Below are 21,193 nucleotides of genomic sequence, written 5' to 3' on the forward strand. Positions count from 1 at the left end.
AAAAGGAATCATTGTTATAATTCTGTTAAGCATCGAGTCTCTACTTAAAACTCTCAAGGTCCCAAGAAGGGGGGTGGGTTTTGAACATTGTGGTAAATAGAAGTGAGTTTAGTTTCCATAGGGATGGAAAGGTTGGGGTCAGAGATAAGGACTTGCTATATTATTTTAAGACCCTAAACACCTACTTCGCATTCGTCTTCATGGTCCCTGCCCTGGGGGACCCCTTCACTTTGAGAAATGTGGAATTGTTTAAAAATGCATCCACTTTAGGGCTTCCCTGGTGGTCCAGTGGTAAAGAATCCACCTGCCAATGCAAAGGACACGGGTTTGATACCTGCTCTGGGAAGATCCCACATGCCGTGGGGAAACTAAACCCGGCGCGCTGTAACTACTAAGCCCGCTTGCCTAGAGCCTGTGCTCCGCAACTGCAGTTAGAGAAAGCCTACACACAGCAGTGAAGACCCACCACAGCCAAAAATAGAAAAATGAAATAAATCTTTTTTAAAAATGCAACCACTTTAGTGTGTGGAGCAGAAGGAAGCTCAGGGTGACCCTGCCCCTGGTGGATGGGAAAAGACGTCTGCCTAGAGTCAGTATTCTTTAATTATGCATAATTTATTGAGAAAGAAAAGAATGTTGAGAAATGGGTAAGGGATAAGAAAGACGGAGGGCAGAGAAGGATGGATAACGACGCGGAGAGCAAAGATAGGATATTAGAGCTTCTGGTCTGACAGGCAGAGAAAGATGTAATTAGCAGTTGCCTGGGGAAGACACTAAATATAAATTGAGCCCAGTAGGGTGGTGGAGGATTTTTGCTGCCTGAGTCAGATCAAGAGGCCAGGGTAGAGGCTGCTAGATCTTGTTGCAGAAAGACTGATTCCGACAGCATATAATTTGCATCCTGGTTCCGTGGGAGAAAAGGTTCATGGATGGGCACATGTTCTCACAGCCCTGAACCATGAATTGAAGTTTTCCACCTGAAAGAAGCAGAGACAGACTGTAAAGAGCACAGGCTTCCTTGTTGAATCTTCCCTTTCATCCATGGTCCCCAGAGTCCCTGCAGAGCATGACCAAGTCCTACAACGTGCATGTTCTTTCTCCCCTCCCCTTCCACCTGTTTCTTCTGGGCTGTTTCCCCATCAGTCGCCTACTCTCTCTAGTGAGGGACCAGACAAACCACAAGGGAAGTCAGGCAGTGGGGTTCACAGGATAAAGTAACCAAGATCCCTTCCCTTATTTGAGGGATAAGGACTGAATATGGGCTTTCCAGGTTGCACTGTGGTAGAGCCCGCCTGCCAATGCAGGAGACACGGGAGATGCAGGTTCAATCCTTGGGTCAGAAAGAACCCCTGGAGTAGGAAATGGCAACTCCAGTATTCTTGCCTGGAGAATCCCATGGACAGAGGAGCCAGGTGGGCTACAGTCCATGGGGTCATAAAGTGATGGACACCTCTGAGCAGCCGAGCACAAGGACTGACTGTAAGGGTGGAGAGGTGTGGGAATACACTCAGACAGGTTTGGCAACTTGTGAACATAGACTAGTGGGCAGCGGTTGACTACTTAATTCATTTATTCAATGTTTACTAAATGCATACCATGGACTGGGCATTGTGCTAAGTGCTAGAATATATAGCCATGAGCAAGACAGACACATTCCTGAGCTTGCAAGTCACTGTTACTGGCTCAAGGGGCAACTCACACATTAATAGGAAGAGACAATCTCCCTGTCTTCTTTTAAGATATCGGAGGCCTTTGGGGAAGGGCCTCTCCCTCAATAGCTGGAATTCTACTCTTGATTCTTGAAAGAATTGAGGTCCTCTTGAATCTAAAAGCTTCTAGGGAATCCCAGCTTGATCCTTCCTCCGGCCCCTGCCACCCTAACCCCCCCCTCCCTCATCAGTACTCAAGCTGGGTGATGAGTTCTCTGTCAAAGACCAGCCCATGAAGTCCCCACATACCTTCAAAGATCTTCTTTAACATGCACTGCTGGGAGTTCTGGGTGGCGCAGACTCCCTCTCCACGAAGACATTTTCCTTGGTCATTCATATAAGAGCATGTGTGGCAGCTTAAGGACGGGCCTGAAAAGTTTAAGATCAGCCTGATTAAATAACCCTGTGGCCCAGGTGTGTAGCCTTGAGTCACACATCTGGGAAGGGATGATGGACAACAAACAGAACCATTTCGTGGGTCTGAAAAAGCATCTTCTCCTCCGTACCAGAGAAAAGGACTTCATCCTTACTGCTTCATCTATGATATTCATTACTGATGAATCCCACCTTTCTCCCTCTAGTACTGACTTTAATTCATAGCCCAGGGGCTTCCTGGACATTGCTCATTAGATGCCCTTCTGCTGTATCTAACTCCATAGGAGCAATGGAACTTTTCACTTGACGTTCATACTCCCCACGATACTCTCACTTATACACAAGGCACAGATATTTGCAGTAAAATTTGACTGATTAATAAGCTGTGTTAAGGACTTCCCTGGTGATCCAGTGGTTAAGACTCCTCCTCCCAGTGCAGGGTGGGGGGAGGGTTCAGTCCCTGGTTGGGGAGCTAAGAACCCACATGCCTCAAGGCCAAAAGATCAAAACATAAAAGCAGTACTGTAAAATTCAATAAAGACTTGTTAAATGGTATGCATCAAAAGTAAATAAGAAAGAAAAGAGAAATTGCTATTTTAAAAAAAAAGACAGCCTGAAAAAAAAAAAAAAACTGACTATGTTGTAATGTTCTAATGTTGCAAACCTATAAAGTGTTTGTATCAATTCTCTACTCTCAAATTCACCTCAATCAGGGCAGTTTGTCACAAAGAGCAGAGCCTCTCTGAAATGACTCAACATTGCCTATTTCCACTGCCAGTTTCCTAATTAAGGAAGCATAAAGTGGAAAGAATATGGGCTTTGGAGTCATACTTCAGTGTGAATCCAAGGTTTGCTTCTTTCTAGCCAGATGAGGTAAATCTCACTTCTCTCTTCTGAAAATTTGGAATGCTGCTACTTACACAAATGGGGTGAACATAAAGTGTTTATGTCTGGTAATAACTTGAGACGTTAAACCTTAAATCTTGTTTTCCTTCCTTGAACAAACCCTTCTAAGAACCAAAGAACTGCAGTTGTCCTGGGAACTTATTTCTGTATCGTGCAGACAGAAGTGTCGGCATGCTTTACTTTCCACTGATAAAAGAAACATTCACATATTGAGGTCTAGAGAAGTCATTCTGGCTTATACATGGGTTGAATTTTTTGCTAACTACATTAGCTTCTTTGTGGCCTATCAAACATACATTGTACATCTCCTTTAATTATTAAAGAAAAGGTCACATTGACCAGAAGTTAAAAAAAAAATGTCCACATTAAAAATAAAGATTAAATACCCTTCTTTCTGGGACACTGATTCTAGTCCTTCATTGATGATTAAACTCCCTTTCCAGGTGGGGAGCCCAAACTGTACGTGCTGTATGTGTATGAACTGGTCTGTTGTGTTTTTTAAAACCATGAAAAAATATATCCCTGATTTGTTCAATGTGCCTTGTTTGGATGAGATATAAAACTGTGCTGTAAACTGTTTCTCCAGGGCCGTTTCTCAGACTAATCTGCAAAGCCAACTAGTCCTCAGTTTGGCTCAAATAAAACTTTTCTATTATTAATGATTATTTATTATTTCCACTGACATCATGTTCAAACAAAAAAATCCAAGAGCTATCAGTTCTGGTGCTAGACATGTCGTTGTAGGATTTGCCAAGGTTTTAACATAGTTTGTGAACAGGCCGATTTAGCCTGAAGCTCACCAAGGTTGTCTTCCATGAGCCCCTTCTTCCAGTGGAGCCATGGGCGTTCATTTTCATAATTTCTTATGTGGAATGAAGTTGCAGGGACAGCTGGCCGTTTGTATTTTGTTTTTCTTAAAGAGGGCCCTCTGAACTGTTTAGCCTTCAAAAGCCCCACAACACCTGAATCCTGCCTCTGGGGATTCTTGCCAAGAAATGTAAAGAGATTCTTTGAGAGAGTTGTTTGTGCTGTGTCTGAACTGTTCTTTCTTCTGGATGCCTTAAAACTGGCTTTCCTGATGTGTCACCTACTTCCCACCGAAAGTCAAGGAAAGGCACCCATGCAAATACAACTCACCTGAAAATGTGCTTGAAGGCGGGAGGTCTGAGGGCTGTTCCCCTGAAGATTGATCGCCCAGTTTATCACCTGAGACCTGTTCAGCTGAGGCTGGTTCAACTGCAGACTGTTCCCCTGCAGGCTTATCACTTGCAAACTGTTCGCTTGTGGGCTGTTCGCCTACGGCCTGTTCACCGACAGACTGTTCGCCTAGAGGCTGCTCACCTATAGGCTGATCCACAGAAGGTTGTTCACCGGAAGTGTGCTCATTCAGAGCGTGCTCACTGGCAGCGGCCTCCCCTGGAGCATGCTCAACTGCAGTAGCGTGATCAACTGAAGCGGGCCCACCTGCATGTTCAACTGCCAACGGCTCACCGGAAGCATGTTGGGCTGCAGCTGTCTCACTTGAACCATGCTCACTCAAAGCGTTGTCGACTGAAGAAGTCTCATATAAGGCCTCATCCGGAGGGTTTGCAAGTGAAAAGTAGTCACTTGAGAGTTGCTGAACTGATGCTTGATGATCCATAGAGCCAAGAAGCTCATCAGATTGAGTTGATGCTCCTGGGATGGAGAAGTAATAGAAGAGAGATGGTGAGGGTGAGAGAGAATGTCCGGGTAAGGAGTCCTTTCCCATGGAGCAAGGCTAATGTTGTAGGATCGCTAGGTTTCTGGGGGTCTGGTCAAGCACCTGAAGGTACTGCAGAGGCTGGAGGCAGTCAACCGGTTGCTCAAGAGACCATGAAGGCCAGGGGTGTTAAGCAACCGCAGAGACTACCTTAGTGGTTGAAGGGAAGAATTTTAAGACCCACAACATTTGTGTGGATCTGTGTACCCTGAGTGGGCTCAGGGGCACCAAAAGCGCCTGTGCCTCCCTGACAAAGCCAGCATCAGGAAATCAACGTCCCATCGTTGATGTAACCAGAATTCCACCGCTGGCCTCCCTCCGGTTCCCCTGTAGGTGAAAGGTCGGAATGGGGATACGACAGAGAGAGACTCTGCAGTGTTTCAGCAGCTGAGTAATTCTAGCTGAAACCGAGGGCGGAAGATTTTAAACTCCAAACAAATGGGTTTAAAACTAGAGATGACAAATATTTAATGAGGCCACAAAAATTACCAGAAGGGATTAAGACCTTTATCTGGCAAGTTCATGTTTTTTTCCCACACCCAATCCCCTATCCATGTGGTTGGGAACCGGAAACCAAGTTGCTATGAATTATTAAGATAAAAATATGATCTACTTCTATATCTCTGCATTGAGATTCCTTTTGATGAACCATTTACTCCTACTTCATGGAGTTGTCATAAGTCTTCAATAAGGTAAACTGTGAAGTGCCTAGTCCATTGCTGATGTGCTCAATTAACTTTAATTTTTCCTCCTCCTGACCTTTTGGAATTACCAAACTCTTAGCTGGTCATTCTCTTCTGACCTATCTCTTCTACAGTTAATCCAGTTTATCAATGACCGTCAGACAAATACTCCTTAAGTACAGCTTTTATTTTAAAGGGTAGCATCATGCAGACAATTTGATTATTACTCTTTTTTAAATTATTATTACTCTTTGAGTAACTGATTTAGGTTGAATAACGTAGAAGAGGGTGGGGAATAGATTTTAATGATGAGTATATTATTAATCCTATCAAAAAGGTGAGAGGAATATAATATAGTCAGTATCATCCTAGTTATAATCCTGTAAGAATTTGTGTGTGTGTGTGTGTGTATCTTGAGTGATTTGAAGTCCTTATAGCCAATGACTTTCAAAAGACTAGCATTAGAATATGTTGATAAAGGAAAGATAAGATAGACTAAGGCTTTTGCATAAGTGCTGAGTTGTGTACACTCTTTGCAACCCTGTGAGTCTGCCAGGCTCCTCTGTCCATGGGACATTCCAGGCAAGAATACCAGAGTGGGTTGCCATTTCCTCTTCGAGAGGATCTTCCTGACCTAGGGATAGAACCTGCATAGGGATAGAACCTGCATCTCCTGCATTGGTAGGTGGATTCTTTACCACTGTGCCACCTGGGAAATCTGACTAAAGCTTTTAGGAGTTTTCAATTTTAAAAAGTTGTTACAGAAATACTACCTGCTTGACTGATTCTTCAAAAGTGAACAGAAGTTTTAACAAAGAGGTTTTTGATACAAAAAAAGTTTTGAAAAAGCACACTCCTTTCTTAGTCATTCTTGTCATTTATGACTCACTACCTCACCAAGTGGCTGGCACATACTACCATCTGGTAACTATGTAGCTTGTTTCTGAGTCAATTTTTGAAAACCGAAGAAGGCAAAAGACAAAATCTCAGAGAACTGACATTACAGAAAACACTCGTTTAACGGAGAGCTCGAAACTCATGGCCTCTCACTTCTGCAGGAGGAAGAAGGGAACAGAGCTCACCCTGAATGGGGATCCTGAAAGGGGAAGAACGGAAGACTGAACGGATAGACCAGAACCGGGAAGGGGAGGCTTCTAGGGTCTCTGGCCCCAGGATGACGTTCAGGCATACCTCACTCCCTCCTCCTGTTTCTCTCCTTCTACCTTAACTACACAATGATCCCACACACTCAGTTCACTGGGGCCAACCTTCCCAGGCTTCCAGAGCCCTAGACCTGTCTTCTCATTTCACAGAGCGTCAGATACAACGTCGAGTGGCTGAAAGCATCAGGGATGAGACTGTGCCAAGGTAGTCTCTGATGGTGAAGCCGTTGACTAGGAGGAATCAACCGATTCAGCAACTCTCAGAGTCGGCTGAACTGTTCAGCCAACTTCTACTTCCGAGTCAGATTGGTCTGGGTAACTAAGATGCTGGTCTTCCATCTTCAAGGGCCTTAACGAGGCCTCTCCATGTCCACCTAGAGCCAAGAGACAGGACTCACCTCTGGCAGATCCGAGGAAACACAGACTCACTAGTAGAAGGAAATTCTTCATCTGGATTTTGGGCAAGAGGGGCCCCTGGTGTGGGGCGCCCAAGAGCAGTGAAGAAAAACTGTGAGAAGAGGCTTCCAGTGCCGAGCCACAGAGTCTGGGAATTCTAGAACCTCAGAAACAATCCGTGATTCCTCACAATGGGCTGTGCTGATCAGGTGCATGTTGACGCTCTGGCAACCCCCAGCAAACCATACTGTGAGGGCTGATATGCCCCGTGCCTGGCACTTTACTGTGACTCTGCCTTTTCTTTAAAAAATCAAGTTGCCAAAATAACATATACTCTATGTAATAAATTTTAAAAGCCATCTACTCTCTTTTTAAAGTGTTCATGACCGTGAGGTGTGATTAGCTGGGTTTTTTTTGTTGTTGTTCTCTGGATCAGCCCTTTTATTTTGGTCAGGGGCCTCAGAAGGCTGATCTCTATTGAGCTGATCACCTGAAGGCTGGTGGCTTTGGCCTCAGATTGTGTTTAGCCAGGGGAAGACTGGAGAAGGGAACTCACACACAGGGAACGAGACTGAAGTATTTGTCCCTCCTATTGCCTTCCTGCCACGGTTCTGATGCTGGCTGCGCCTTGACAGGGCCGTTTCTGTTGGTGTCTCTCCTCGTGGTTCCCGTTCTCCACCAGGCTACGGTAGCATGGCTTCCTTCCCCTCCCCGTCTCAGGCCTAGGAAGGATGACGATTTCTTACTGTTGCTAAACCTGGATGCCCCGACTTTATTTCTGTTGTTGTTTCCTTAACCCTGTTCACTTCTGTCAATCATCTTTTCATAAAGGTCCATATCAACCATGGTTTTGGCAGGAAACAGAGGGCCAACTCAGATGGGTGACAGGAGAATGTACCTGATATGGATATGGAAAAGGGATCTACAGCCTCGAGCTGTGACTGCTGAGAAAATTGGTACAGCGAAGCATCTACCTGGTATTATGCTGGAACTTTTGGAAGATGGGGCCTCCCAGGTGGTGCTACTGGTAAAGAACCCACCTGTCAATGCAGGAGATGTAAGAGACGTGAGTTCGATCCCTGGGTTGGGAAGATCCCCTGGAGGAGGGCATAGCAACCCACTCTAGTATTCTTGCCTGGAGAATCCCATGGACAGAGGAGCCTGGAGGGCTACAGACACAACTAGTGGCAGAGATCTCCCAGCTCCCATCTCCTCCCCCTTCTTTGCTCACCTTTCTTGGACCCTTCATTACATATACCACGGAATGCTGGATCTAGAATAGATTTATTTGTCACTCTTATAATTATTGAATGCTCTTCTCTCCCATTAGACTTTAAGCTCCATGAAAGTGGTGTTTCAGTCTGTCTTGATCACTGTTGTGTCCTTGCTACCTGAGAGCATGCTGACACAGTAGGTGTTTAATACTGGGTTGGCCAAAAAGTTAACTTGGGTTTTCCATAAGCTATTATGGAAAAACCAGAATGAAGTTTTCGGCCACCCCAATACTTTTTTTTCCCTCCATGAAGGAATGAATGAGTTGCCTTTTCTCTACTTCATGGAGGTAGAGGTATAGGTAGCCCCTAGAGTGGGCTGGGTGAAGATTCTGGGTCAGTTGGAGAAAGCAGGACCTCAGGGGTCAGATGTTACAGAGGCCTACCCTACTTGGCTTGAGCTGGAGGACAAAACTAGGATTCTCAGGTCTTTCACTTCATCTGGGCAGTCCTACTGCCAGGGGGAGCCATCAAGACCGTGCAAAATTGCTGGGGTCCAGCCTCGGCAGGATCCAGGGGGTACCCTCAGGATGAACGGCATCGGCGAGAGAGAGAGAGAAAAGACATGTGAGACCAGCCTTGATGGGGCCAAGTCTGCGAGGGAGAGAGAGAAAAAGAGAGAGAGAAACCAGACGGGGGGTGCAGCAGAGTCTGGCAATGTTTTATTTTTTACCGTAGCTTTTATACCCTAAGTTAGTATGTTTCTAAGGGGAAGATAGTTTAATATTACATCAGCTTGTCTTTCATGAAACCAGGGTGTTTCCTGCATACTTCTTTGTTTATGAGGGTCTTGTACATTATCTTCTGGCCTTGGAGCCTATTAATATTTTATGCAAGTCAGGTGAATGTAAACCTATTTTTCATTTCTATGGTGACCTTAACTGAAAGGTAGCTGTCTCATAGGGCAACAGTACAGAGTAGAAGTATAACCCTGTTAACATAAAAATTAATCCTTCTGCAGAAGTTGTCAGTTGTGTTTATCTAAGATGTTTACCCCACACTGACTCTGCGACTTTGGTGAAGCAGCTTCTGCCTAGCACTCCTGGCTGACAATTAACAACCATCTCATTGTTACCACACTAGGGCTAAGTTCTTATTTCTCTCAACCTTTAACTATATTAACAATGGTTTCTATAACACAACCTTAGCACATTAAAAGCAAAAGCACAGCAAGCAAAAGACAGCAAGAAAACGTCAACCCAATAACCACCTTTAGAATAATTTTTCTTGTTTTCTAGTAGAACTCCTTCACCCTTCAAAAAGGCTCTATGTCTATTAGGGCTTTTATATAATCAGGTTCTTTATGCTATTTTATGATTAGGATATTATAAGCAATCATGCATATTAGTACCAAGGGCATAAATGCATTTGGCAAACAAACTACCAGCAAAGGAGTTTAAATTAAAACACTCCTTTCACCCTGGATAATCTCATAAAATACCACCACCTGGGAAACTTATTGATTAAAGTTCTAAATTGATTCTTATTTGGGAAGAGATCAGGGAAGGCCTTCTGCCTGTGTCACAGAAATTAGGGAGTAGTCTATTGAGACAGGCATCAGAAAGACAGATATCATCTTTAAGGTGAGCGCCGGGTGCAGCTTTTCGGAATCCCTGAAAACCTGATCTGCCTTGCCTGTCAGGCTTTCTCCTTGTGACCTGTCATGGGTGGGATCTCGTGAGCTGGCCTTTTCGAAATCCCTGAAAACCTGGTCCACCTTGCCTGTCAGGTATTCTCCCTCATGACCTTGTCATGGGTAGGGTCTTGTGTGTTGGCTCCCGGCACAAAATCTGTCCCAACATTTCCTTCCTCTGTCTTGTCCTTCTGTTCCTCCCCTCTCCTTCCTCCACCTTTATCCCAAGCTCCATCCCAAACCACCTCCATTGCTATTGTTCAGTCGCTAAGTCATGTCTGACTCTTTGCGACCCCATGGATTGATTGTAGCACGCCAGGCTTCCCTGTCCTTCACAATCTCCTAGAGTTTGCTCAAACTCATGTCCATCGAGTCGGTGATACCATCCAACCATCTCATCCTCTGTCACCCCTCTTCTCCTCCTGCCCTCAATCTTTCTCAGCATCAGGGTCTTTTCTAATGAGTCAGCTGTTTGCATCAGGTGGCCAAAGTGTTGGAGCTTCAGCTTCAGCATCAGTCCCACCAAGGAACACTCAGGGTTGATTTCCTTTGGGATTGGCTGGTTTGATTTCCTTCCTGTCCAAGGGACTCTCTCAAGAGTCTTCTCGTGCCTATACACGACTTCTAATTATTCTCTGAATATGCAATGCCCTCTGTATTTTTATGGTTCCCCTCCCCCCTTCCTGACACTGTACTTCTCCATCTCAACGTCCTGACAAGAATTAATTCTTAATCCATGTCAGTCACCACCTACCATTTGGAGACTCCCCAGATCCACCAATCTGTTGCACAGACACCTCTGTTTTTAGTTCAGACCCATATGTCTGAATACCAGCTGGACACTTCCATCTCCATGTCCCAGAACACGTGAAACTCAACATTTGTGATGCTGAAATTATCATGTGTACCACCACTACTGAGCTGGTGCTCTGGAGCTGGGGAGCTGCAACTACGGAAGCCCACCACAACTACCGAAGCCCGCCATGACCACGGAAGCCCACCACAACTACGGAAGCCTGCCCACCTAGAGCCCCGTGCTCTGCAAGAGAAGCCACCAGAATGAGAAGCCCAGGGCGCTGCAAGGAAGAGTAAGTGCCCCCTGGCAACAGCCAGAGAAAAACCTGCGCACAGCAACACAGACCCAGCACAGCCAAAAATAAATACATAAATAACATTATTTAAAAAAAATTAAAAGCTAGCTAAAAATAAGAGCAAAAGAAGCCAGGAAAGAATGTGGCTTCTTCGCTAGAGCAGGTGGAGGCGAGCAGAGCGTGTGTGCGGGACTGGAGGGCTCCCATCAGGCGCTGGGTTTACCGCGTCCTGAGGAAGCCCAGCCCTTCACCTCATCTCCCGTTGGGACTATAAGCTTCATTCAGTTTTTATTATTAGGGGAATGAGCTGTTGCAAAACGCCAAATGTCCTACCCTGATTTTACATGCTGAGATATATGTGGCTTAAAACACGCCCTGGGGCAACCAACACCTAACCCAGCCAAATCAAGAAACACAACAACAAAGAACAACCAACCAACCACCAACAACAAAAATAGGGGAATTCCCTGCAGTCCAGTGGCTAAGACTCTGTGCTTCCAATGCAAGGAGTGTAGGTTCAATCCCTGGTCAGGGAACTAAGATCCTACATGCTGTGTGGTGTGACCAAAAAAAAAAAGGTATTTGCATACACAGGGTTTTTGAGAGTCTGAGGTTTGAGGATGTAAACAACCACTGCATTGTTTACAACTGCTCTTGCCTCTCCACGCCTCTCTCTCTTCTCTGGAGCCCTAATAACCACAGATCTCTCCCAGTCGTCCTCACATCCTGGGAAGAACAATTTTCTTCTCCACCCCCTATCTTACCCTTGGTTCTGCCTTCACAGATGTACAGATTTCACCATTTCTCTACAAAAACAGAGGCCTTAGCTTTCAGAACTGGAAAAGTTTGTAGTTTTTTCTTTGCCATCATCAGTAGGGAACTTAATCTATCCAAGATGATGCCAATTCACTTTGAACCAGTGTTTGCAATGATTATATTTCTCCATTACATGAATTGTATGTTCTTCTCATTAATCTATAAGACCCATTTCTGCCAGTAGATTTCTCTAGACTTCTTAGCAGGCATTCAGAAAACAGTTTTTAACTTTGGCTATGTACAGGACTTTCTGCAAATCTGAGGAAGAAGTCCTGGGCTAAGTCTGAAGGCTCACACCTATGGAAAAGCTCAGAAGTCTAGTTCTGACAGTTGCTTCTTATATTAATTTTGTCAGACTGCTGGCTGCTGAAGCTCACACACTAAACTGACATGCCGGCAGTCCTATGCATTCCTACTTTTGTTCAGTACTGTGCCTAGGCGCTCAGTTGTGTCTGACTCTTTGTGACCCGGTGGACTGTAGCCTGCCAGGCTCCTCTATCCAGACAAGAATACTGGAGTGGGTAGCCTATCCCCTTCTCCAGAGGAACTTCCCAATCCTGGAATCAAACTGGGGTCTCCTGCAGATTCTTTACCAGCTGAGCTCCTAGTCAATCTGTACTTTTGAACATTAAATGCTAAATCTGGTGCAGCTACCGACAAAGAATGCTCCCATTTGACACAAGAGGGTGCCACTGACCAGACCCACCTCACTTAACTTGGGCAGCTTGGTCTCAGCAGTGTTCGGGAGATTACTCCAAAATTGTTTCATTTTGCTTCTCCTGATTGCAAATTGAACAACAAAAATGGTACCAGAAATAAGAATGTTAGGTTCCATAAACTTAGTATTTGAGCTACAAATGAAAAACAACTGCACCAAAATTAGGGCCCTAATGAATTCAGTAAAGTTGCAGAGTGTAAGGTTAGCATACAAAAATCTGTTGCTTTTCTATACACCAATAATGAACAAAAATAGAAATGAAAAAAAATTCCATTTAAAACTGGAAACTGGCAAAAGAAACTATACAACCAAACTATACAACCAAAGCTGTAAAAAAGATCTTCATGTAACCTAGTAGGATGGACAACAAAGGCATTGCATCAGAACCTGCACACTTGAAGGGATGTGTAAGGAAGAGAAGGTCCATACAGATGGACTCCTGCCCTGGGGGTGAGCAAGTAAAGCTACAATTAGGGCATCCCATCCAGGTTCCCAAGTGGAGGAGACAAGTCCCCTTGCCTCGCAGGAAATCCACTGGCACAGACAAAGGGCTGGAGGAGCCTAGACTGTACTTGTGAGGAATGCATGCATGCTGGCTTGCTGTTGCCTTGCTTTACTTCCCAACCTGAAGGTGCAAACACCCTGGCCCACTCACAGCACACCAAAGGCTGGGATAGGATCTGGGATAAGACTGGCCTTAGCTCTGCAGAAACAGACCAGGGACCCTGGGGTGCGATTGGACGGGAACCACAGAGCCCACTGAGAGCCCATGCGGGGCGGCAGGTCTCTGGCCACAGCAGACGTCAGAGTATGTACCAAGAGACGCCGCAAGAGGGCGCAGCCGCTAAGCACTGAGTCTCAGGCCCCGGGAGAGGACTTGGTGTCACTTCAGTTTAAGTCGTGTCCGACTCTTTGCGGTCCCATGGACTGCAGCACGCCAGTCTTCCCTGTCCATCACCAACTCCTAGAGCCTGCTCAGACTCATGTCCATCGAGTTGGGGATGCCATCCAACCATCTCATCCTCTGTTGTCCCCTTTTCCAACCTTTAATCTTTCCCAGCATCACTGGAAAGTCTTTTCCAGTGAGTCAGTGCTTTCATCAGGTGGCCAAAGTGTTGGAGTTTCAGCTTCAACATCAGTTCTTTCAGTGAATATTCAGAATTGATTTCCTTTAGGATTGACTGGTTGGATCTCCTTGCAGTCCAAGGGACTCTCAATATTCTCCAACACCACAGTTCAAAAGCATCAATTCTTTGGTGCTCAGCTTTCTTTATAGTCCAACTCTCACATCCATACACGACTACTGGAAAAACCATAGCTTTGACTAGATGGACCTTTGCTGGCAAAATAATGTCTCTGCTTCTTAATATGCTGTCTAGGTTTTAGCTTTTCTTCCAAGGAGCAAGCACGCACAAGTGGCTCAGATGGTAAAGAATCCGCTTGTGATGAGGGAGACCTGGGCTCAATCTCTACGTTGGGAAGGTCCCCTGGAGGGATCCCCTGGGCATGGCAACCCACTCCAGTGTTCTTGCCTGGAGAATCCTCATGGACAGAGGAGCCTGGTGGGCTACAGTCCAAGGGGTTGCAACAGTTGGACACAACTTAGCAACTAAGTACTCGGCACAGACAGACAAGGGGGGCTGGCCTATGACTCAGACAGGCCTTAGTGGCCACAGCCTCTGCAAGAGGCTGGGTGGTGCCACAAGCGGTACAGTGGTTAAGCGCTGAACATCGGATAGGCCGTGGGAGAGGACTTGGTTTAGCTATAGCCCAGGGTCTGGGGAGGACCGGTCTTGGGAAATGTCAGCCACCTCAATTCCTGCAGCCACAACAGCCCGACCTCCAAACCCACACCACCACTCCACACCGCAGGCATACCCTAGATCTGAGATGGACACAACAGAAAAGTCGGTGAAGTTGAGCTGGATTGAACAGAACCATGGATGCCTATGCAGGAGCGTTTGGACCCTCTGTGACTGCACAGGCTTCACCCACTTCAGCAATCTTCTCCTCTGGGGCAGGGAATGCACTCAATAGCATTGGAGCCTGATCAAACCAGACCCTTGGGATCTCTACTTCAGCAACTGGGGCGCAGATCCCACCCTTGCCGGAGCAGGGGCAGCACAGTGTGGAGAGGAAGCCCCACCTCATATCCTGCACAGGCTCTAAAACCCCAACACAACACACACAGCCTCCCAAGGGCATAATGGCCAGCACACTTGGAGGAAAGGCATGGCTGGCGTCCACACTAAAACCAGTCCTTGTAACAAAAATACTGGACACAGAGTACACAGGGATGCTCCCACGTAAAAACACTCCTTCAAGACCACAGCAGGTAACAGTTTCTCCTAAATTCATAGAGACAGATGAGTTCAGTAAAATGAAAATGCAGAGGAATGACTCAATTAAGAGAACAAGAAAAATCCCCTCAAAGAACAGTTAATGAAACTTTACCTCCCAGTCTACAAGACCTCAGGTTCAAAAGTCTTAGTTGCTCTGTCATGTCCAACTCTTTGGGACCCCATGGACCGGGGTCCCACCAGGCTCCTCTGTCCATGAATTTCTCCAGGCAAGAATACTGGAGTGGGCTGCCATTTCCTCCTCCAGGGAATCTTCCTGACCCAGGGATCGAACCCAGGTCTCTTGTGTCTCCTGAATTAGAGGGTGGATTCTTCACCACTGAGCCAGCCGGGAAGCCCGAAGTTGTTCTAAACAACTTCTGTTTGTGCTTGCCAAAAAAAACCCTCTGTGAGGCCAGGTTTTGAAAAAAGCCTGGAAGCTTCTTAGAAGAAATTAGAGTTCTTTTGGGAAGGAGAAGGAGGGAAGGATAGAGTGTGTCAGTTTGTTATCCTGCCACATAATTGGGGCATCTTGTGTGACTAATAGTGGCTTCCCAGGTGGCCCAGTGGTAAAGAATCTGCCTGCCAAAGCAGGAGATGTGGCTTCCATGCCTGGATCAGGAAGATGCCCTGGAGGAGGAAATGGCAACCTGCTCCAGTATTCTTGCCTGGGAAATCCCATGGACAGAGGAGTCTGGCCGGCCACAGTCTAGGGGGTCGCAGAGTTGGACACGACTGAGCGCGCACACACACACGGACTCACACACGACTAATAAACTGCGATCAATCTCCCCTGTCCAACTGCAACTTGTTGTGTACTTAGCCATCTTCATAACCTCAAGGTGGATATTTTCTCCTCTTAAATCAGCACTTGCCATCTGCCTCTCCGAGGATTAAATTATGTACTGCTGCAGCTGTTGACTTTGAACACCCCCCCCCCGAGAGAAGCTCAGGGTGCAGAACAGAGATGAGACACTCTGTTCTCTGGGGAAAACTGGCAGAACAAGTATTTAGATAGATATCTTCAGGAGCCAATTTTATGAACCCAGTTCTTTTATCCCCCCATATCTAGAAAAGCACTAAAATCCTTCACGATGATGTCTGTTCTTCATGACTAGCAGAAATCTTCTGGGGAAAAAAAAGTGCTTGATTGTATGTACTCCCCCTTCACCAAAGCATACACCAAATCACATGTATACTGACTTTCTCCACCTACCTCTGTGGAGCAGTTCCTCAGAGCTATCTGAAATGTGGTCTCCTGGGCTGTAGTACTCATTTTCCCCCAAATAAAACCAACCACAAAACCCTCATGTTGGGCTTTTTTTCCCCCTAATGTCAGCACTCTCCATCAAGGAGAGCAGTATGTCATTGTAACACCCACTGAGCTGGGAGCTTCCCTAGACTTGGATTCTTTGTAGAGAAGGTCCTAGGGATTGAATCCCTCAGGGCTGAGCTAAGCCGCAGGTTCCACTCCCTCTTTCTACCTGCTGCTGCTGCTAAGTCGCTTCAGTCGTGTCTGACTCTGTGCGACCCCATAGATGGCAGCCCATCAGGCTCCCCCGTCCCTGGGATTCTCCAGGCAAGAACACTGGAGTGGGTTGCCATTTCCTTCTCCAATGCATCAAAGTGAAAAGTGAAAGTGAAGTCGCTCAGTCGTGTCTGACTCTTCATGACCCCATGGACTGCAGCCTACCAGGCACCTCCATCCATGGGATCTTTCTACCTGAGCCCCTCAGAAACCACTTAATCAGGAGACTAGAAAAATCACTTGGTAAAGCAAATTTCTTCAGTCAATATGCTCATGGAGGCCAGAAGAGGGTGAAGCCGAATAGGTATCTGTGCCCCAACACCGAATTAAACCTCAGAGACAGAGTTTGGAGTGAAGTAGAAAAGAATAGCTTTTTTGCCTTGATAGGCAAAGGGGTCCAGAGCCATCAACACTGTGTGTTCCAACCTAGAGAGAGTAGTGAGTTTTATAGTGTTCAAGGAGCAGTGTGTGATCAGCTCATGGACATTCTTCTGATTGGTTGGTAGTGAAGTCAGTGGGAGTGGTCATCTTCAGCCTCTGGTTCCAGCTATCTGAGGTCTAGGTGCCTGTGGGCAGCTTGCCTCTCCCACCTGGAGGAGTTTCTCTATTTGAAAAACAACTCAAAAATATTGTTTTGTGTATGCCTTGAGGGGGGACCAGAACCTTGCTTCCAAGTCTACACTGTTGCATTCTGACCATTCCTCCCTTATCTCTGCATTTCATCCCTTCCAGGATCTGCAGCTGTCTGAACCTGCCCTTTGGAACTCAGGGAAGGGGACACAGAAAGGCTTTCATGCCCAGGAGCCCTGTGGGGTCCTACTCAGTTTCAAGGACCCCAAATGAAACTTCTCAGAAAGCCAAGACATTGACAAAGGGATAATTGGAAATGGCAACCCACTCCAGTGTTCTTGCCTAGAGAATCCCATGGACAGGGGAGCCTGGCGGACTACAGTCCATGGGGTCACAAGAGTCAGACAGGACTCAGCGACCAAAGAGAGAGAGAGAGATTTATTTTTATATTTTTATAAATAAGTCTTTACTTGTTTGTTTACTGATTCTTAGCTGTTCTGGGTCTTTGTTGCTGTGCAGACTTTTCTGCAGTGGTGGCGAGCAGGGGCTCCTCTCTAGTTGTGGTGCTCAGGCTTTTCATTGCGGTGGCTTCTCTTGTTGCAGAGAGCTCTTGGGCTCTAGAGTGCAGGCTCAACAATTGCTGTACACGGGCTTAGTTGCTCTGCAGAATGTGGGATCTTCCTGGACCAGGGATTGAACTGGTGTCCCCTGCCCTGCAACGTGTATTCTTAACCACTGGACCACCAGAGAAGCCTGATATTTTACTTCTAAAATAACTTTAAAATATAAACTTCTAAATGCTTTAAAATATTTTTAAAACACTGAACTCATGGTGTTGGGGTCCTTTAATGGACCGGGACCTGTTGGTACGGAGTCAACGATAAGAAAGTAAAAGAGAGAAAGAGGCTGATATCCCCTGGTTTACGCAGAGGACCAATAAAGCCCTTGACACAGGACTTGCATCACTCACCAAGGTACCAGGTGCCCTCTCGAGTGAGTCTTAGAAGCCCGGGCAGAAAAGTGAGCACGACGGGTCTCCACGCTCCAGAGAGTCAGCCAGAAAAGAGAGAGAGAGAGAGAGAGAGAGAGAGACAAAAAAGACCCGGGACCTAAGCTCTGATGGAGGAAAGGTGCTTTAATGATTTTTCTATGAGTATATACAGGCTGTGGTACAAGAAACTTCTTTCGGGAATGATAGAGATGAAAACCAAACATACAGTAACCGTTACCAAGGGAACAAGGGGTGATCCTAGTCACAAGGTCAGGAGACAATCCATATCTCATGAAGGGGGAGCAAGACTAAGCAATTTTGTCAAAAAGAGAATGTTTACTAAAGGAGACCCAAGCCTGCCTCACACAATGACCTCAGTCCCTGGGAGCAGCGTGCTGTTCCGCTTGAAGAGGGACAAAGTACTCAGGAGAGACAGTGTGTAGGCATCCTCCCGTCAAACACTCCCCGACAATTCCCCCTTATTTATTTATAATATTTGTAAGAAGAGTTCTGACCATCAGTTTGTTTAGTTTTGACAATCTTTGAAGGCAATGGTACAACAAATATAATTGTTAAGACAATCACCAAAATTATGGTTCCAGACCCAATGCTATGAGTAAGGCTTTGAAACCATCCACATGGGTCTAGCCCAGATAATTGATCAGCTAATTGTTTAGCTAAAGTTTCCATATCAATGAAAGAGGGCAGATTATTAGAAAAGGTTTCAAATATTTTTTTTGTAATAATTGTACATTCAGAGAGGCATTATCATGTATGTTTTGTAAATGAAACTTGATTTGTTCCCAGTTGTAGGCACTATTATTGAAATGAACAGGAGTAACACAAAATTGAGTAGAATTCCAATCACATTTTAGCATCACCTGTTTTTGTACATCTGTTAATTGATCTCCAACCCATTTGATGGCTGTTCTCAGTTCCTATATTTCTTCTTGAATTTCCTCATCTATCTGAGTCTGAGTGGCCCATATAGTATGGGCATCTTTAGTCCTATTTTGAATAAAATTATTAGAGGTTTGTAAAGCAACACCAGTGACAGCAGCAGTGGTGCAAATAGCTATTAATCCCAAAATACTAAAAATCAGCCATCCAATGAATCCTTTAGATCACCAGAGCAATTTAGTAAGCAACCGGGAAGCAAGTCCAGCCATGGGACCTTCTTCCCAGGGCCGTTGGAGATTTATTGGTAACCATAGACTACGTTGAGATCGAAGATTCAAAAGAGAGTCATATCTTAAGGAAATAGAGGAGTTAAGACAAGTATATAATCTTCAATTTATGCAAGTTACAGAACGTAAAGTCTTATTGAATTGTAAGTTTCCTATAGCTATAACAAAAGGAAATGGAGCACAGGTTCATATAAAATATGATTGAGTATAGCGAAAGAAATAATTGCTATGGTATGATTGGTCCTTGTGAAATGTCCAGTCCAAGTCCCAAGTTCCTCAGTGCTTGCAGCAAGCTTCCAAATATCCCATTGTTCAGGCCCAGTCTGTTTATGGAGGAGTCTGATTCGAGGACAAGGGGGGGCCATTCCACTGTTATGCCATCCAAGAAGTCCTTTGTCATGGTAATGCTCCATTGTAGTATTGGTAACCTTCCATGCCACTTGAGTAATGTAATCACATACAGTACTGTTAATATCATCTGAGCAATTAGATAACCACATACTGTGGGGTCCCCAATCAACAATTGTATGATTGGCTAGAAACATTAATTTTCCTGATTTGGCCTGACATTTGTCCCAATGAACAGGAATATATTTAAAGTTCTTATTAGTAAACCCTTGGCATGTTGTTCTTTCTTCTTTCCCTAATTCTTTCCCTAAAGTTTCAATAGTATAAACATGGTTCACTGACAAAGAAAGGGCAGTAAATAATCCAAGCAGTGTCCAAAAATCCTTTTTTGGAGGCAGGACGAAAGCCCAAGTTTGTCGACTAACGTTTATACATAATTCTGCTGGGCCCATACATAAAGGAAGGACTTCATAACCTAAAGAGATATTAATTAGTTTCCCTTCTTCTTCAGGGTGTGAGGGCCCTTTAAAGCTCCAGGGAGAAGGCATATGTGTGGAGTCATTAGTTAATACGATTGGTCCTCTTTCCGTCCAGTCTACGACCTAAAGTAAAGGGGGGTTAGGTATGTAAGCCCAGTAAGTGTGATTTATTGATTCAGCTTGAGCGGGGGAGGCGCAAGCAAGCAAAGCAAGCAGAGCAACTAAAACATTTTCAGGATTCCGAGGCATTCCCTGTTGAGAAACCAGATTTTCAGCTTGATTAGTGAGTGTTTTTATTTGTCCCCAAGAGGGGAGATCATAAGGTTGATGCCGCCGAGAGTGGCGTTTTCTGGAGATTTTTAAAGCTGTCATGGCCTGTATTGGAATTTCTTCTTCCTGGGGTTTTTGTTGTCTCTTCTCTATCTTGAAGGCTGGGGCCCCCCCTGGCTCGGATCTTCTGAAGAGGAAGCCACGTGAGCTCATTGGATCCATCTGGGGAAATACAAGCATACCCCTTTCCCTGTAAGATTAATTTCCCAGGTTTCCATTGTTTATTTAACCCGTCTTGGTACCAAATGGGCAGAGGAAAAGAAGAATCCTTCAATTCTTTGAAATGTTTTTCTGCTCTAGTCAAGATATCTCCTTGTGGTAAGTTTAAAAAATTTAAAACAAATAAAGCCATATTAACAATAGTTGTAGGTTTAGAAAATATCTTATGTTGGAATTTAGTAAAATCTGTTTTAGATGAGGAAGACAGCAATGTTCCTATGTATTTTCCTCTTTTTAATTTTTTTATTTGTAATTTTAGTGTGTGATGTGCTCATTCGACTATGCCTTGTGCTTGTGGATTATAAGGAATGCCAGTAATATGTTTAATAGAAAAGGATTGTAAAGATTGTTTGAGATATCTTGAAGTGTAGGCAGGGCCATTGTCTGTTTTAATAGAGCTAGGAGTTTCCATTATAGCAAAGCAGGCTAATAAGTGAGTTATAACGTGATGTGTAGCTTCACCGCGAAGAGGTGTGGCCCATATAAAAGAAGAATTGGTGTTGATACAGACATGTAGGAAGGAAGATGGAGAAAGTTCAGGACAATGAGTTACATCCATCTGCCATAGTTCATTAGGTTGCAATCCCCGAGGATTAGCACCTTGTGCAATGGGTCGAAGATGTAGGGGTTTACAAGTAGAGCAATTATTAATAATTTCTTTAGCCTGGCAGTATGGGATTTTCCATAGTTGGTGTAGGGA

At 45.1% G+C, this 21,193-nt stretch overlaps 1 protein-coding gene across 1 annotated transcript; it reads right to left on the minus strand.

Annotated features, from left to right (window-relative positions):
- Window positions 1-596: 596 nt before the first annotated feature.
- Window positions 597-7,143, minus strand: ACRV1 (acrosomal vesicle protein 1). The gene is made up of 4 exons (XM_020877701.2): window positions 6,976-7,143; window positions 4,128-4,667; window positions 1,959-2,078; window positions 597-977 (listed from the first exon to the last, which is right to left on the minus strand). Exons 1-4 carry the CDS (start codon window positions 7,025-7,027, stop codon window positions 853-855), a joined length of 837 nt encoding a protein of 278 aa, XP_020733360.2. The 5' UTR covers window positions 7,028-7,143; the 3' UTR covers window positions 597-852.
- Between the last annotated feature and the right edge of the window lie 14,050 nt (window positions 7,144-21,193).

This window comes from Odocoileus virginianus, chromosome 28 (assembly GCF_023699985.2).
Source record: "Odocoileus virginianus isolate 20LAN1187 ecotype Illinois chromosome 28, Ovbor_1.2, whole genome shotgun sequence".
In the NCBI taxonomy this organism is placed as follows: Eukaryota; Metazoa; Chordata; class Mammalia; order Artiodactyla; family Cervidae; genus Odocoileus; species Odocoileus virginianus.